Source organism: Onychostoma macrolepis, chromosome 01, assembly GCF_012432095.1.
Source record: "Onychostoma macrolepis isolate SWU-2019 chromosome 01, ASM1243209v1, whole genome shotgun sequence".
Taxonomy (NCBI): Eukaryota; Metazoa; Chordata; class Actinopteri; order Cypriniformes; family Cyprinidae; genus Onychostoma; species Onychostoma macrolepis.
Window position 1 is genome coordinate 10,397,984 of NC_081155.1, and position 19,553 is coordinate 10,417,536.

The 19,553-nt window shown below is 37.1% G+C and overlaps 1 protein-coding gene across 1 annotated transcript in view; it reads right to left on the reverse strand.

Annotated features, from left to right (window-relative positions):
• Nucleotides 1–3,247: 3,247 nt before the first annotated feature.
• LOC131546534 (sialoadhesin-like) overlaps nt 3,248–19,553 on the reverse strand; it is a 50,027-nt gene continuing 33,721 nt past the window's right edge. The window contains exons 3-12 of the mRNA XM_058786153.1: nt 18,245–18,583; nt 8,013–8,264; nt 7,506–7,853; nt 6,918–7,169; nt 6,288–6,545; nt 5,904–6,167; nt 5,737–5,827; nt 5,566–5,611; nt 5,124–5,386; nt 3,248–4,991 (exon numbers count right to left, since the gene is read on the reverse strand). Coding sequence (XP_058642136.1) covers nt 4,958–4,991; nt 5,124–5,386; nt 5,566–5,611; nt 5,737–5,827; nt 5,904–6,167; nt 6,288–6,545; nt 6,918–7,169; nt 7,506–7,853; nt 8,013–8,264; nt 18,245–18,583 — 2,147 coding nt within the window. The 3' untranslated portion in view covers nt 3,248–4,957. The remainder of the gene's footprint in view (nt 4,992–5,123; nt 5,387–5,565; nt 5,612–5,736; nt 5,828–5,903; nt 6,168–6,287; nt 6,546–6,917; nt 7,170–7,505; nt 7,854–8,012; nt 8,265–18,244; nt 18,584–19,553) is intronic.

The following is a 19,553-nucleotide window of genomic DNA, read 5'->3' on the forward strand; positions in this document are numbered from 1 at the left end:
GGGGCCTGGAAACACAAGCTTTTGAACAAGATGCCTGTATCATCTCCATGTAAACAACAAAAACATGAATTTGTGAAAAAGGTGACGTCATGTGCATGCATATTACGTTTTTGCGCAGTGTTTCTTGATCGCCAACTACTGGCCTGGCATGCATAACATAGTATCACTAGCATAGTGTTTTTTGTCCAATGAAACCAATATTTTTGTTTAAATTTTACTTAATTTGTTTGTGCTATTTTACTCATTTTGAATGGATAATTTATAAGCATCTCATTTGATTAATTCTAATTAATTGTTTTGTGTTGAATTTAATTAATAATATTGCTTGTAATCTGTTGACACAATTTTATTGAGTAAATATAGTGAATCATTTTTTACAGTGTGTAGTGCTCTCTCTCTCGTGTAAAAATAACATTCAAAACGCAACAGAGATCTCCACTAACTTTCCGGGTCTCGTGTCCCATGTCTCAGTAGGGCTACAATTGCCATCAATTGCTGTTCGTTTTCGAACTTAAATTCCATTGGTTTGTGTAGCTACAAGCAGTGGCAGATTAAGACATTTTGGTGCCCCTGGGCAATGACACCTAGAGTGCCCCCCTCCTCACCCACCACGCCACAAAAAAAAAAAAAAATGGATAAATGAATGAATGAAATGTGCTTCATGTGATAATTTACATGAACAGTTTTTTTTTGTTTGTACTTTTGCAAAATTTTATATTAATAAACTGATCTGATAACAAGGCTACAAAAATCCTTAGAAAATCAGGTTACCACTTTTTACAGTGTACTCTGATAAATTATTTATACCCACCTCTTACAGGTGTAATCTGTTCTATGATGAGATATAAATCTGAACTGTATGCAGCAAATTTTATAACTAGTGAAGCCAACTGTTACAGGTATAATAATCCAATCTGTTAATCGCGTCAGACTCTATGGCCAACAAAGAAAGTGTGGATAGTCTTTTTAGAGTCATTGTTGTCCTCAGCTCATTTTTCATTTATTTATATTTAATTTACAAAATAATTTTCTAATGTTTTACTCCCTTGTGTAAAAAGAGTGTTTTCAGAAATGCGACAATGAGTTTGCAATTACTTATATAGCGCTTAACAAATTTATTAGGCCACCGCCCAATGTTAGGTTTGTGCCACAGCTGCCCTATAAGTAGTGGTGTATTGGTGATTACCAAAATCATTGTTTTATGTTTCTGTAATGGTTAATCCACCAGTATGTGTAAGAGCTTTAGTAACAGTAGTGTTTCTAATGCTAAAATATAATTATTGTTGGGATTGAATGGATTCGAAGATAGATTGCACAAAAGTTTAATCAAAAGCAGGTCTTTGGGAACAACTAGAAACTATTTGGAAGTCAGTAACAACAGAGACTGTGGAAAAGTGCATAAAAATGATACCAGCAAGAATGCAAGCTTTTATCAAGGCCAAAGGAGGCCATACAAAATAAAAATAAAATATATATTTTTTGGTTTATTAGTTTTTTGGTTATTATGAGTGAATAAAGACTATTTAGTCGTTATAGTTAGTTATTTGCTTAACCCCTTAACTGTCACCCACAGTTTTGAACAGAGACATTATAGTGCACTATCCAAACTTAATTTTTATAATTCATGAATGAAAATATTTTGTAACATGATTTTAATGTACCATTTACATGGTAATGCAATGTCTGATTTTAAAATGGGTTTCAAAGGATGAATTTTGAAATTTTAAGTTTTCTACTGATAAATAATTTCTTATGATTTCTAATTCGTGATAGAGAAAAAGGCAACTAAGAAGACTTTCTGTGACAAAGGTCAGAATTCATGTCATGATGTAGATTTTTTTCAGGTGCACTCTTGTCATAAACAGAGGTGTCAAATCCAGGGTCAGAAAGTAAAAGTCCTGCCATGTGTTTATTCCACCCATGAACTCAGCAGCTGATTTCACCAGAGGAGGAACCAACTCATTCCTTTCAAGTCACAAGCAAGTTTCGAGTCAAATCCCAAGACCTCAACGAGTTGAGGTAATTAAGAGATAATTGAGAGACTAATTAAATGATGATTGTGCATTAGTGATGAACACCTGCTGTTACTGTGAATCACAGAGGATCAGATGTTGATGTTTTATTGGTTAAAATGATGCCACCATCATGTAGATCAGTGTTTGCTTTAGTTGGGCTCTTGACCCTTGACTCCTGTGTTAGATCTCTCTGTAGCAATTCATGTGCTGTTGTAAAGCGGAGAGATCAGTGCTGTGCAGTGAGCAACTGTTAGTTGTAAGCACCTGATGAGGTAATAGTCAGGTGCTTACCTGTTTGCATCCAATATACTGTGTGTGTATATATATATATATATATATATATATACATACAACATTTTTCATTTTTTTAATTTATGTTCTGCTTTTGAATAAACAACTCTGTGAAACCACAGTACGCAATGAATTTACTGCTGTAGTGGTTATAGAGAAAGAATTTTAAATCTAATGCATTTAAATATTTAAACTCCAGTCCTACTCAGACACACACAGACATCAAGAACCAGCATATGAATCTCAACAATGGTGACAATCAACAAAATGCTTCATGCTGCAATGCATGCTGGGTAACACCACAGTATGAATAATTATTGTCACCACTGTTGAGGATCGTATGATAAGTGTTCATGTCTAAAAGCCTGAGCAATATAATTCTTAATTTTTTCCAATATTTAATATTACGATGCAATTTGTTTAATAGTAAATTCCTGCAGTTTTGTAACAGCTGAACGTCAGTAAATAAACCAAAGAGAGACACCTTCATGATGTTCATTCAAGTGACATAAAAGCCAAAAGTGTAAGCTCATCTGCTTCCTCAAGCTTTTAATTCAACAATGTGCAAATGTTTGTTGTGAAGCAATATTGCAATTGCTTAAAAGCAATCCATTCTCAGTTACTAAAAGGGTCAAGAGCCCAACTAAAGCAAACACTGATCTCCATGATGGTGGCATCATTTTAACCAATAAAACATCAACATCTGATCCTCTGTAATTCTCAATAACAGCAGGTGTTCATCACTAATGCACAATCAACATTTAATTAGTCTCTCAATTATCTCTTAATTACCTCAACTCGTTGAGGTCTTGGGATTTGACTCGAAACTTGCTTGTGACTTGAAAGGAATGAGTTGGTTCCTCCTCTGGTGAAATCAGCTGCTGAGTTCATGGGTGGAATAAACACATGGCAGGACTTTTACTTTCTGACCCTGGATTTGACACCTCTGGTCATAAATTAATCTATTACTTTTCCTACATAATTTTTTAACAGAAAAAGTGGTAAAATACCTATTTAGGAGTCTTAGACCTTTCCAACGATATATAGTTTGTCATGATTAGATTAGGATTTAATTGTAAAATAGTGAAGTAAAGGTAGGCGTCCCACAGGGTGGACGGTGACAGTTAAGAGGTTAATGACCATACAATTTTTAGTAAAACAAGTTTTTGACGGGTGGTCTAATACATTTGTTAAACACTATAGCTACATAGTTTTGTGAGGATTTGAACTGAAAATAAAACTTGTTTACACTTAACCCCTTTCTTGATTGCCAATGGCTGCAAAGTACAATGTGAAAGCGCAAGGCCGACGCTCCGTAGCGGATTCACACATCCATGAGTGAGGCAGTTTCATTTCAGTTGAAGAGACGGGAGTTGCGCGACACCACACAGTATGCTCCTAGAATCAATTTATTTGCGTGGTGCCCCTGGGCACTTGCCCAATTGCCCATATGGTTAATCCGCCTATGGCTACAAGAACATTAACAAATCATGCTTCAGTATTCTGAGAAAACAGAGTTTAACCTCTAGCATTGTATACGCAATGCTCATTACCGTTATTTCAACCCAAGGTTATGTTAGTACCTGGAGCATTCCCATGAAATGCTGAAAAGACTGTTTGTATACAACACAGGGTTCCACCTTGGTCAAAATCACATTCCTGGGGAGTGAAGGCCTTTGCTTCAACCCATGGACAAAAAAAAATAAAAAAATAAAAAACCCATGGCAGCAGTATAAAACTAGCCCAATTCCACCGAAATACTGTAGACTTGGCAGCACTGGTTCTGTGTCGGAATGTCTTTTTTTGTTTTGGTCTGTTTGATTCCACACACTGCCAGTTTACCCAATAGTATTTCGACACCCCAGGTTGCCAATTGGTGGCATACACAGTGCGTTTAATGGGTTCCATGGCTGCAATACGCTGAGTCAGAGATTGCAGATTCTAACCAACGTAAAAAGCCTCAGCATCCATCTAAAAGGCTCTATTACCAGAGGCAGGTAAATCAACTCATCAATTTACCGTGTAAAGCTTGTTGCCTTCTATTGTAATTTTTTTGCAACTTTAATTCATTTTAAATGGTTAAAATTCTGGTTACAGGTGATTGCCACAAACATGTGTGTGTCCCAATAACAAAATAATAATAGATATCTGAAAAAAATATGTCTTATAAGCAGGTAGCTGGAAATTATTAGAACTTGGTTAGGCTATTTATAGGCAAATAGACCAGAGCAGCAGTTAAATGTAAAATGTGCTAAATTGTCATAACAATGATGTCATAATGGACACTTTCTGACAATGTTAAAATTGAATGCATTTAGCAATAAAATCACACAGTATGAACACAAAAAATAAAACATTTGTTCTACATTGACTGTACAAAGCGAGAGCTAAAAGGCCTTTTACTATTACAGGTCTGAGCGGTGTTCATGTGTGAGTGTGGAGTGAAGGCAGTGTGTGTGATATTCACAATCAATTAAGATCATAAACAAGTGGATTTTAAACTGAAAGCCATTAATGTCCAAACAGCAGAACAGTCCCATAAATGTGTAAATGGGTGAAATCAAGCGCAGACAGAGCTGGAACAAGACCTGGGCTGGACTCAAATCCAGGTCTCACATGAGCATCAGTGACGCGGCTTGACCACATGTTCTTCATTTGACTGAGCTGTAGATCACATCCTCAGATCTGGGGAGAAAGGAAAGGAATATGTTAATGTGCCACCAGCAGGTGACAATCCATCATTTCGACAACACAAAACAAGAGGTCTGATTAAGCCTTGAATATGTTTCATTTGGGTTCAGATGAATAATTTCTCACCTGTTGGCATCAGACGGATACTGCATCTCAATGGTCTCTTCAGTCTTGTTCATGTCTTTCTTCTTGAACTGATGGACACTGGCATACTGAATGTCTTCAACATCTCTAGAGTCTTTTTCTGTTTGATCTCTCCCAGAGCGTTTGGGTTTCTTCGCTTTAATGTTGGCATACAGATCATCCCCCTGATTGGCTGATACTAGTGAATACACTGGAACGTCATCGGTCGAAGCCGTTTCTGCTGATCTGCCAGCACGATCATCCTGCTGTTTTATAAAATAACATAATCACAGATATTAAAAGATCAATCTGAAACATGATGTCAAATACAGGTATGTGTCAAGTAACAGTAGATGAGCTTGTAAGTAATTTTTATAGTCAAATATAATATCTATATCATGATCCTGCTGTTTTTGTAGATTCAGGTATGTATTATCAAACTTGCCTGATTTTGTCCGACAACTTTAGCGCCACCATCTCTCCTCTTTTTCCTGGAAAAAAAAAGTTTTGTTACAAACTACTGAACAGTAATATGTTGCAAGTAATGTTTAATATTTTGCAATAAGTTTAACAAATCCTGCATTTGTGTTAACTTGTGAAATATGTAGGAGCTTACTTAATAAACACAATGATGATGATGATGAAGATCAATCCTCCACATCCCGTCACAATCCCAGTAACTGTGTGCAGAGCAGCTCTCTGAGCCCCTGAAACAACATGTTCATGAAGATCATTTCACGCCAGAGACAGATGAAACTCAAAGAGTCTGTTTATACAGAATACCTTTAACAGAGACTGAAACAGACGCTGATCTCTGAGATCCATGTTGATTCTGAGCCTCACAATAGTAGCGTCCACTGTGACTGGAGTTAAAGCTGGAGATGATGAAACTCTGTCCAGATCCAACAGCTGAGGTTTGATTCTCCTTAAACCAGCTGAAGATCAGAGCAGGAGGGTTTGAGTCACTGCTGCAGCTCAGAGTCACTGAATCTCCCTTCACTATTTCAGCAGATCCATTTATGGACACTGAGACATTCTTTGGTTTGTCTAAAAAATAAAAGAAATCTTTCATTGACAAAACCTGTTACGTATTTTTAAAATTAGTAATACAAATGATACAATCAAACAAACAGAGAATCAGTATCTTATGCTATATAATACACTCACACGTGATATTTAAAGTCACAGCATCAGAGTCTTTCTCTCCATGTTTATTTCTGGATATGCACTTGTATTCTCCACTGTGATCAGAGCTGATCTTTGAAATGTTATAGATTCTTCCAGATCCTACAGACTTTCCTCCTTTAAACCAGCTGAAGATCAGAGCAGGAGGGTTTGAGTCACTGCTGCAGCTCAGAGTCACTGAATCTCCCTCCACTATTTCACCAGACGCACTGATGGACACAGAGACGCTCTTTGGAGGATCTAGATTAAATATAAATGATGAATAATTACTTTATTTATCTCATGAACTTCGTGAACAACTTATGGTTGTTGACAAATACTGAAGTGTATCCGAAAGCAAAAGTTGAAAGAGATTTTATCTGAGTGACGAGATCAGAAAGGTACATGTACTGATTTATAAACAAATGAAGAGGGTCTCTACACAGATTCTTGATTCACACTCAATTTACATATCATTACATTAGTAAATGTAAAGCATGTCTAATAATAAAAGATGTCATGCATTCAGTATGAACAGATTGAATTTATCAAACAAATCTAAACTAAATTCTGAAAATCTTTGAATAATCTGTGAAATAATTCATTAATGTTAATGAATCAGTTTGAACTCACATTCAACATTAAGATAAACAGGTGGAGAGATCAGATGTTGATATCCTGAAACAGCACACCGATAGTTTCCTGAATCATGACGACTGACTGACCGCAGCTGAAGCTGATTCTCTGAGATGATTCCTGGAGTTACTCTCTGTGTGTTTCTGTACCAGATGAATGTTGTTTGTTGAGGCAGAGAGCAGCTGCTTTTACATCTCAGAGTGACTGAATCTCTCTCTTTCACACTCTGCTGTGTCTCCACCTGCAGATCTGACAGAACAATAACTCTGTTTCACTATTATAGTTTCACCAACCTAGCTTAATGTTATAACAATTGAAGCTTTAAGTGGATGAAACTAGTAAAGAATAAAGTGTTTACATTTATGCATTTGCTTTTATCCAAAGTAACTTGAATTGATTCAAGGTAAACACTCTCTCAGTGCATGTATTTCCTGGGAATTTCACCCATGACTTTGGCATTACTAGTGCCATGTTCTACTGTTTGAGCTCCTGGAATAACAGGTGACACAATGTGTGTTTTATATGTTGCATAATGTGTTTTGCATATTTCTGTGGTGTATTTGTGTCTGTGTTCACTAGCTCTACCTGTGACGTCCAGCTGAGCTCCAGGAACCCCCGTCCATTTTCCACCCCCAGTGTTTGTAGTGAATCTGCAGTAGTAGATGTGTTTATCAGCTTCTGTTACACTCTTCAAAGTGATTATGTAAGTGTCTTTATATTCACGGACACACTGAACTCTTCCTCTGTTTACTGGGTCTGAACACAGGTCAGGGGTTTCTGTAACAGCTACAGCAGGTTTGGTCCAGAAGACTGATGTGAGCTGATGATTATGAGGATATTTTACAGTACAGGACAGTTTCACTGTTGATCCCTTTAATGCACAAATATATGAAGGGCTGTAACTCACTCCCCAATCCTGCTGGCCAACATCCCCTGAAACACAAAACACAGAAATGAGAAAGATAATTAGGCTTTCAAACACATGAATCTTTCATTTTCTTCTTGATTTCAGCTGATGTCTAACTTTACAAACTCAATTCAAAAGAATGGTGTGAATATTTCACTAATGTTAATGAATCAGTTTGTACTCACATCCTACTTTGAGATTAACAGGTGGAGAGATCAGATGTTGATATCCTGAAACAGCACACTGATAGTTTCCTGAATCATGACGACTGACTGACTGCAGCTGAAGCTGATTCTCTGAGATGATTCCTGGAGTTAATCTCTGTGTATTTCTGTACCAGATGAATGTTGTTTGTTGAGGCAGAGAGCAGCTGCTTTTACATCTCAGAGTGACTGAATCTCTCTCTTTCACACTCTGCTGTGTCTCCACCTGCAGATCTGACAACAACAACAATAACAACTCACTGATTCATCCCCAGTCAACACGTGAGATCACGCGATGATCACAGTGACATCACACCATTCTCATACGGTGATACTCACAGTGTGAGTAATATGTGAGCTCATTGTGAATTCAAAATGTTGAGCAGGTTGAGAGGAGGCAGTTCAAATATCAGTCACCGGGGTACATTCTACTTCCTGTTTCTCAACACTATCACAGAGATATCACAGTGCTCTCACATGATGAGCTCATGAGTGCACGCCCAGCTAACAGATTTCTGTTATAAGAACCTTCTCCAAACATACAACTGACTTCCAGACACAGCCTTCGATGAAATCAACTTAAATAAACAAATCCACAGCTTCACTCATTATTCACTCATGATGTTTTATTGTTTTGTTTGATGTCACCATCATAGTGATTAGTGTTTGCTTTAGTTGGGCTCTTGACCCTTTACTTTATAACATTATATTTTTTGGGGCTGCTGTAACTGTGTTTGTAAAGCACATTTGTTATGGCAAGGAAACCCAAAAAGAGACTGCAACCAGGTGATATTGGTTTGTTATTGATGATAACAACACAGTCATCACCTAGATTCCATATGCAGTCTTGGGAAGTTGTGGCCTAATGGTTAGAGAGTCAGGCTCTTAATCCAAAGGTTGCGGGTTTGAGTCTTGGGCAGGCAAGGATTGTAGGTGGGGAGAGAGAATGTACAGTGCTCTCTCCACCCTCAATACCATGGCTGAGGTGCCCTTGAGCAAGGTACAGAACCCCCAACTGCTCCCCGGGCACTGCAACATAAATGGCTGCCCACTGCTCTGGGTGTGTGCACTTTGGATGGGTTAATTGCAGAGCACAAATTCTGAGTCACGTCATTTTCATAATCATTTATGGAGAATTATAAAAGCATAAGACACAAACATTATTAACTACTCTGTCATTTAAACACAAAGAGAAACATCAAGAATCAGTGTATGAATCTCAACAATGGTGACAATCAAAAGTTTCATGCTGCAATGCATGCTGGGTACTTAGTCTCTGTGCAGTGAGTGCACTTTGACCTCACATTAGTATGAGCACACAGTGAGGGCGCTGTGAGGTTACACTTTTAGCTCACTGTTACCTCACATTGTGACCTCATCACGAGTATCCTGTGAGATCATGGTGACATCGCTGTGAGATCAAATTGTTGACTGGGTCAGTTTAAAGTGATAGTCCACTTCAAAATTTTATTTATCACTCTGATGTTGTTTTAAAGCCACATGGCCTTCTTTCTTTTTCAGAACATGTTTACAAATGCCCTGCTTGTCATTGTCCATTTAATAGCAGTTCAGTTCTTGTTTATATACCTCACTGGTCAAGAGATGATCACAGTGACATCACACCATTCTCATACGCTGATCCTCACAGTGTGAGTAATATGTGAGCTCATTGTGAACCCAAAATGTTGAGCAGGTTGAGAGGAAGCAGCTCAAATATCAGTCGCTGGGGGACATTCTACTTCCTGTTTCTCAACACTATCACAGAGATATCACAGTGCTCTCACATGATGAGCTGACGAGTGCACACCCGGCTAACAGATTTCTGTTATAAGAACCTTCTCCAAACATACAACTGACTTCCAGACACAGCCTTCGATGAGCTCAACTAAAATAAACGAATCACAAGCTTCACTCATTATTAACCAGACTGACTTTATTTCTGTCAGACATCTACAATGTTTTTGTTTGACGTTACCATCGTGGTGAGTAGTGTTTGCTTTAGTTGGGCTCTTGCCACTTGACTTTATAACATTATGTTTTTTGGGGCTGTTGTAGATGTGTTTGTAAAGCGCATTTGTTATGGCAAGAAAAACCAAAAAGAGACTGCAACCAGGTGATATTTTGTTACTGATGATAACAGCACAGTCGTCACCTAGATTCGAAATGCAGTCTTTGAGGCTTTATTGCTATGAAGTTTTTAATTGTAGTAGCTCAGTGATTATACAATATAGGATCCAGCAGTCTCATAATCATTTATGAAAGATTATAAAAGCATAAGACAAACATTACTAACTACTCTGTCATTTAAACACAAAGAGAGACATCAAGAATCAGTGTATGAATGGGAACTCTCCCAAAGACAGATGCCATGCAATAAAGCCATGAAACTAACCTGGAGAAGATATCTCCAAAGACAACAAAAGATCTTCAAAGTGAACAAACCCAGTCGACAATTTGATCTCACAGTGATGTCACCATGATCTCACAGGATACTCGTGATGAGGTCACAATGTGAGGTAACAGTGAGCTAAAAGTGTAACCTCACAGCGCCCTCACAGCGAGCTCAGACTAATGTGAGGTCAAAGTGCACTCACTGCACAGAGACTAGGCACCCAGCATGCATTGCAGCATGACACTTTTGATTGTCACCATTGTTGAGATTCATACACTGATTATTGATGTCTCTCTTTGTTTTTAAATGACACTGTAGTTCAAAATATTTGTGACTTATGCTTCTAAAATCATTCATCAATTACACCGTTTAATCCTACACTGTATAATCAAAAAGCTGTTATAATTAAAACTTTCAGATTAATAACACTTCACAAAGACTGCATACTGAATCTAGGTGATGAACAACAACAACACAACATCTGGTTGCATGCTCTTTTTGGTGTTACTTGTCGTAACAAATGTGCTTTACAAACACAGTTACAGCAGCCCAAAAAATATAATGTCATAAAGTCAAGGGTCAAGAGCCCAACTAAAGCAAACACTAATCACTTTGATGGTAACATCAAACGAAACAATAAAACATCTCATTCTCAATAAGCGCTTTTGTAGACGTCAGAAATAAAGTCAGTCTGGTTAGTAATGAGTGGAGCAGGTGATGCTGTTTGTGGAGTTGTTTAATCTTTCTCTGCTGAGATCATGAGAGACTTAATGTCTTCTTTTATTTCAGTTGATTTCATCGAAGGCTGTGTCTGGAAGTCAGTTGTATGTTTGGAGAAGGTTCTTATAACAGAAATCTGTTAGCTGGGCGTGCACTCATGAGCTCATCATGTGAGAGCACTGTGATATCTCTGTGATAGTGTTGAGAAACAGGAAGTAGAATGTCCCCCAGCGACTGATATTTGAGCTGCTTCCTCTCAACCTGCTCAACATTTTGAATTCACAATGATCTCATATATTACTCACACTGTGAGGATCACCGTATGAGAATAGTGTGATATCACTGTGATCATCGCGTGATCTCACGTGTTGACTGAGAACACCAAACTTATCTCTTTAGGGCTTTTCACACTTGAAATTGTTTAACCCTGGGTCATCCTAAACCCCGGATAAGTGGAATCCTGGGTTAAACGTGTAATCACGTTTCACACTGCTCATACTATGCCTGGGGTTAATTGGTAACCATAGTAACATACAGTTACAGTTGAATAGTAATACAGATGAAAATAACTGTCATTTTTATCGTTCCGGTCAAATATTGCAGCGCAAATATTATTAACATCTTTAATATGTGAATGCTGGGAAATAACCATGGCATTGGTCGACGCTGCGCGTCGGGTGGTTCTTCGCCTCCACGTCGTGCATTCAAATCGTTTAATGCACAGCTAGGCGTTGATTATCCCTTACATATATCATATATCTTGTGAACCCGTTGTTTTTCAACTTCATGTTTGGTATCATTTTAAAGGTCTCTGGGCGATTGGTAAAATGGTCTCAATTTCACAGTAGTCACTTATATTCAGTGGTGGAAATGGCCAGAATTCACTGGGGGGACTCTGGCTTGGAAAGGGGCGGGGGATAATAATGGTCATTTTAGGTGACCTTTTGGGTGCATTTAATTATAAAACACTTTATAATCTATAATAACATTTATTAACAAATTATTTAATATTTTCTCTAAACCTTCTTGTATTTTTAGACAAGCACCTGCAATTCTGGCCAAATTAAAGATATGTAGTGTGCGAATTTGCACATATTACTTTGCAAAAACGTTTGCAGTTAGTTTTTAATATTACATTCTTAAGGACTCTATGCTTACATTTCTTTTCAGGAGCACTAGTGCTCCTACTTAATAAAATAAATAAATAAATAAAAAATAGGAACAGACCTTCTGATCAATGACAGGAGGGTCATTCCTGGGATTCAGTAACATTTCAACTTGTAATATACATGTTTTTCAACTACATGTGATTCAACTTCTAAATACCCCACATCATTAGGCACATATCAAACCTCCAAAAAATCATACTTTCCCACCTCAGGCATTAAAGACCTTTTATTATTTTCAGGTTTTTTTCAGCTTTATACACCTTTTTTTCTCAACCCCGTAACGGACAAAATGGGATTGTTTTAAAAAGGATTTTACACAGAAATCGTTATAAAACAAACATCTACCTACTGCTCTTGTGTCCCTGATAACAATTTAATGATAACATTTATCATCATTTTCACATTTTTATAGGACTGAAGCTAAATATACACAAATTGTGTCTCTACGGTGTCTTTATTTTTGTAAAAAAATATTTTTTATTTAAAATTTTAACTAAAACCACAATTTTATTGTTTTAGCCCTTAACATCAGATGGTAATGAGCAAGAAATACTTTTGTTCTTAATTGTCTTCCCTATATTTTTCTAAAAATATTAATGTGACAAGGTGTGACAGGGTTGAAGACTGTAACACATTTGAAGGGATACATTGCCTTAAATTTAAATTTTTGGTTTTGTTTCTCTCTCATATTGTCCCCTTGTTTCTGGGTCAACATATCTGCATGGACAACATTGTCTTTCTGCTGCAAATGTGGGCACAATTTCTGATGTATGATGTTTGTCAATGTTTAAGTGGACATATTACGTCAAAAATTCTATGAATATGAAAAAATATGAATTGTCATGATTTTGGAGTATATATATTTACTGAAACCATGACTTGTATTTTTTTTAGTGGTGGGCCGTTATCGGCGTTAACGTGCTGCGTTAACGTGCTGCGTTAACGTGAGACTCTTATCGGGCGATAAAAAAAATATCGCCGTTAATCTATTCTCAAAGTTGGGTTGGGAGCTGGGTCTATACTACGCAAGCTATGATGACTTTCACCTTGATATTTTAGCGCGGATGTATACCTAGCCGAATTGCACTGTAGGGGGCGAGAACGAGCCTTCGAACCTGTGTGTATGCGTGCTAACATGGATGCAGCTATGAAGCCGCCGGGTTTGCTTCAGGGAAAATTAATTTTTATGAAGCTTCCCAATGGAAATCGGCAAGTCATTTCTGTCTCTACGTTACATGGTAGCGCTCTCTGTATCGCGCGCACAGCGGAGTTCCGCCCCGGTTCGCACAAACACACACACACAAACAAACAAACGTAAGCGCACACACAAGTGAGCACACTCCCACTCCTATTTGTAAATATTAAGCCGCAAAACGTCTATCTAAATATGACTTCTGTGTGTCTCTGTGTTAATGTATGGCGCAGGACGCACGGGTTTGTTCACTACTCATACAGAAGCCGCGTGACGCTTGCGGCGATATTAACGCCTGTCGTCTCACTAAATGAGGACATAAATACATGAACAACATCTCCAGAACTGCTCTGAGAGTCACTTCATGAGCATTCGAGCGTTTCATTTGAGAAAAACTATCCTCACGGCAACCCGTCAAAATAAAAGTTCGGTTTCACTTGAAGACATTGGGCAGAACGTAATAGGCTGCTACTACTACTAAAACTATTAAAACCTTATCTTTAAGGAATAATCATACAATGTCTTCAATGTTATTATCAATATTAAATTCTTGATGACAGCTAGTTGTTTACTTATCTACTTGGCAGAATTCAAATGAGCCATTTTAATCTAGATTAATCTAGATTAATTCCAAGATTACAGTGAGATTAATCTAGATTAAAAAAATTAATCTATGCCCACCACTAATTTTTTTCATTAAAATTATTAATAAATGAAGCAAATAACTCAACCCTGTCACAAGTTTACAACCCTGTAACAATGAGAAATATGTATATTTGTGATGGGGTTGAGTGTGACGGGGTTGTGGTTTTTCACACAAAATGGCCACTTCTCCTCATGTAGTGTAGGAGAGTAGACCATATATGGCAGCAATAAAATAAACACATTGCATATACTTATGAATTAAAATAAAATGTTGAAAAAGTAATACTTTTCCATCTTAATTTTATATGACGGGGTTGAGTTGTTAAGCTTGACAGTACCCTACCTGACCATAACATGCCTCAAAAATATGAATAAAAAGTATGATACCACTAACCATTTTCTGCACCACTATTAAAGAGGCCTGAATGGTGTCACGTCACGTAAATGAAGTCACATATGAGTGGAGACTAAATTATTATGGGAGTAGAATGGTTAGTGTGACGGGGCTGAGTTCAGACTGAGGGATATAACTTTAATTTCTGTTTTTTATCAAATATTTTTGAATATTTTTAGAAAAATATTTTTTACAAGAAAGGAACACAAGTAAATGCTTACATTGTTGCCAAAAATCACAGACACTATGCACATTTTGTTAATAATTTTCTAAGTACAATCTCAGGGACATTACAAAATGCTTGGTTTAAGATAGATATAAGACATTATTTTATGCTAAAAATATAAAAATGCAGTAATTATTTTTATTAATTAGAATGGACATCCCAAAGTTTTGTGAAAAGCTTCTAACAATTCATTTTGGTGAACCACCACTTTAGAAACTCTGCGGGACTGAAATATTGACGAATCCCAGGAATGACCCAGAAATTAACCTTCCTACTGATATTTGACTCCTTAAAGTTTTTTGTTGTTGTTGTTGTTGTTTTTAAAATAATAAGATACAATCAGGAAGAATAAGTTTCCAGTCAAATGAAATCAGCATCAAAAATTCATCTTTGCATGACAATCAGGAATATTTACAGAATTTAAGACATTTTTGACAAGACTCAGAGGTGGCATTAATGCATCTCATAATAACAATGTTATGAGATTAATGTTTTAAATATAGAAATTTCAATGATTTAAATCACTCAATTTATACTTTAAAAATGAAACAGAAACTGCCAGTAGGTGGCAGCAAGTCACTGTCTTTGTCACTGAATCATTCATTCAATTGATTCGTTCAAACGGCTGATTCATTTAGGAACGAAGCAAGTGACTCTCTTTATGAATGGGTCATTGAATCGATGCGTTGGACTTGAAGCAGCGCTGCGCAGAATGATCACTGTATGACATCAAAGTACCGCGAGAGCGATTTGAATGCATAGGATCTGTCTGCTCTCTTATCACTCTCGCGGTACTTTGATGTCATACAGTGCTCATTCTGTGCATTGAATGGGTCATTGAATCATTGACTCACTAGATTTGTTTAAAAGCAAAGATTCATTCATAAACGAAACAACGCTATCAAAGACTTGTGTAGAGGCTCAGCTGTGACTTTGCTTTTGAACTATATTTTTGTTGACAAAATAGAGCAAAATAGACAGTGTTCCTAAAATGTAAGTCACTTAATATTAACTTTTGTATAAAATCAAAAATGTATAAACTGTTGTATAAATTAAATCTCACATTTGCAAACTCTCAATCATTAAAAAGCTGTTACCCTCCGTTCATCGATATCTCACAAACTTCCATTTTAATGAATGAAGCTCTCTACACTGAATATATTATTTACATCTCTCTACACTTTGTTTGTTAAAATGAATGACACCAACTGCAGTCTGCCTTCACGGTCTGCGCTGTGAGGAGCAGCACGCGCAGCGATAGAGCAGCATTTCTATTGGCTGCAGTCTGCAGGTATTAAATGGCAAAAGATGGCATTGCGCAGCGAACCATAAACACAGCGCTACATTTATATACAGAACTGGTATCACTTTTGTAGTCTTTTGAATGGATAAAATATAGAAATCACTTTAATTTCCAAATAAACCTAACCAGTTGGAAATGAAACCCCATCCCCCCTCGAAATTCACTCCCCGGACTCTGTCCCCCCGCGTCCCACCCATTTCCAGCCCTGCTTATATTATGGGAAATATTGGAAACTTAAGTGAACTCTGTACCTCTGTTGTGGGGGCGGACTCCTTTCAAAACCTGATAAACATTGCTCTACAGGTGTGACCATTTGGGGCACGAGGACAGCTCCTACTGAGGTTTCTCATCCCCCATACACAGATCTAATCTGTTTTGGGGCAGAGAATAAATGTTTATGGGCCTTTTGTTCTGGTAGTATTTAAGGCTAAGTTGCAAATTAGTCATCATGAGTCTGTAGTCAGATCAGCCCGTAGTGTGGAGGGTATTTAATATGTTCCGTACTATGTATTTTCTTCTTGAATTCAGTTAAACATTACTCTTAGATTCATCTTTGAACAACTGATGTTATGTATTTTCTTATTTTTAAATTGGCTTCTTATTGTTTTATGTATTTGGCACGACACGTTTACCTGACTAATAATAAATTGTTATATTTGGTTTATTCTGAACCGTCCTGAAATCATTATGACTATTAGACTGTGAGGAGGCTTTTGTTACTGCAAATCTACGGCCAGGATAGATCAAACTGAAGGCTCGTGAATGAACGGAGCAGTAGGCACGTCATCGGAGACCTCAGATTTCTGTCTATCGCTGATGTTGGCAAGTTGTATGGGAAAAGACTAAGTAAACTACACTTTTTGTCATAAGCAAGCAGTTGGCGGCAGACAACTGGGTATTAGTCTACCTACATCCTCTGACTAACATCGGACTGGTGAGTTTGTGATCGTGAGACCGGCTCCTTCGGCCGACGCTATAGGCTCAAAAGAGACATTAGGTCCCCGGTGAACAGATAATTGAAAGTATGGTATGTCGAGGATAATCAAATATCTAAATTAATATATAAGCAATATTTGTGATCAGATTTTAATTAGAAGTACAGTCTAAATTTGATGATCACTTGAAATTGGAGTCAGATCAGAATTGGAGCTAGATCAAAATTGAAACTAAAGCCTGATAAATTCAGAAGCGCAAGTAAAAGACCGAATGCGCATTAAACCTTCGACCAGGCCGCTGGATTCCGTTGTTTGGACTAGCGGGTGGATCCTTACACTGGGATGTATAGCACTTTTCACAACAGAAAAACATTTCAAAGCTGATTTACAGCCAATTTTTGTTTCAATGAAACAATGTCTTTGGGCCCAAATGAACAGCGAATCTAGCATTACTTCCTATAATCTCTTTCTTTAGTTTCTCCTAATCACAAGTGACTGTGTCAAGACAAAAACTAAACTCGTCTGACAACAAAAGATAATATCATATAACAATAAAATACAGCTCTAAGTCACATGTTCGGTTAAACAGATGAAATGGTATGTGAATGCAAATGTGAAAGGTGACCATCTTCAGGTTTTAAAAACAGTCTCATGCAACTCATATTGTATATTATATATGACTGGTTTTGATGATAAAAAACTGTAAAGCAATTTATTTAAACTTTGCCTGTTGCTCTGCTTTACGCATTCATGAGAGTATGAGAAGAGCACTTCACTCTGGTGTGTAGAAAACTTTTAGAAGAACCAGAAAACATGAAAATAGTGCACACCTGAGTAATGATAAGAGCTGCTGCGAGGTCAAGGTTTTTGCTAAATAAGAAATCACATTTCAGTCTGCTGCTTTGTTTCTTGATGAACCCTATCAGAATACTTGGAATGTAAGTCAAAAATCATGTAATTTCTCTACAGTTTTGCATCTTTTTTTGTTAAAGCATGAACCTTTTACAGTCATTAAATGAATGAGTACTCAGAACATTTTATTTAATATTTTTCTATTTGTATTCAAAAGAAAGAATGTCATACGGCAGATGGAGTTACATGATAAAGTGCTTGATATGTATGTATGTATGTATGTATGTATGTATGTGTGTGTGTGTGTGTGTGTGTGTGTGTGTGTGTGTGTGTGTGTGTGTGTGTGTGTGTGTGCGTGCGTGCGTGGTGTATTTTCTGAGCTCTACCTGTGACGTCCAGCTGAGCTCCAGGAATCGCTGTCCATGTTCCTCTGTTTGTAGTGAATCTGCAGTAGTAGATGTGTTTATCAGCTTCTGTTACATCAGTCAAAGTGATATTGTAAATGTCTTTATATTCACTGTCACACTGAGCTCCTCTGTTTTCTGGGTCTGAACACAGGTTCGGTGGATCTCCATCAGTTACAGCAGTTTTGGTCCAGAAGGCTGTTTTGCGCTCATGATCATGTGGATAGTTTAAAACACAGGATAATTTCACTATTGATCCCTTTAATGCACAAACATATGAAGGACCATAATTCACTGCCCAATACTGCTGACCATCAACCCCTGAAACACAGAAATTAGAAAATTAGGTGGTTTTTCAGGTGTCTTGAACCTATGTATATAAATTATCTTTTCATTTTGACCATTTTTATGCAACCCAGGCTCACTGGAAATACGTGCCTCTGCATACATTTCTGCAACACCGTAATTATGTACACAGTAAAACCTCCAGTGTTAAATCAACACTCCCAGTGTATATATAATCCACACTCATAGTGTTAAAAAAGTAGCACTGAAGCAGTGTTAAAGTTAATGAGATAATTAGTTTAGTAATTGAGTGATGATTGAGCATTAATGAAGAACACCTGCTGTTAACAAACTGAATCACTGAAAGAAAGAGAAAAAAAGAGACAAGACGAGCAGAAATACAAGAACTACAACTGACTTCAGTCACAGCCTTAGATGAAATCAACACAAGAAAGAAGACATTAAATCTCTCACGATCTCAGCAGAGGATGATTAATAAACAACTCCACAAACATCATCACCAGCTTCACACGTTACTAACCAGACTGACTTTAGATGTTGATGTTTTAGTTTTGTTTGAATTACCATTATCGAGGTCAGTGTTTGCTTTAGTTGGGCTCTTGACCCTTGACTTAAAACATTACAGTTACTTTGGCTGCCATAACAGCGTGTTTGTTTAGACATGTTAGTTATGGCAATCAGGTGTCGTTGGTTTGACTTCTATAAAGAAATCACCAGCATTTAGTGATGCACATAACTGACTTCATGCAGAGCATTGTCACTGAGTGTTTAAAATTTATTTTGTTCACATAAAATATAAAGCTTGATCCATCAGTTTTAAGATTAATCTGAAAGACTTTTGAAAGTAAATCGGCACTGAAAGGTTAAAACTGCATTATCATACAGACATCAAGACTCAGCGTATAAATCTCAACAATGGTGACAATCAACATATTCAGATAAACAGATACTCTGTGAACATTACAAAACAAGCTACTAAAAGTCA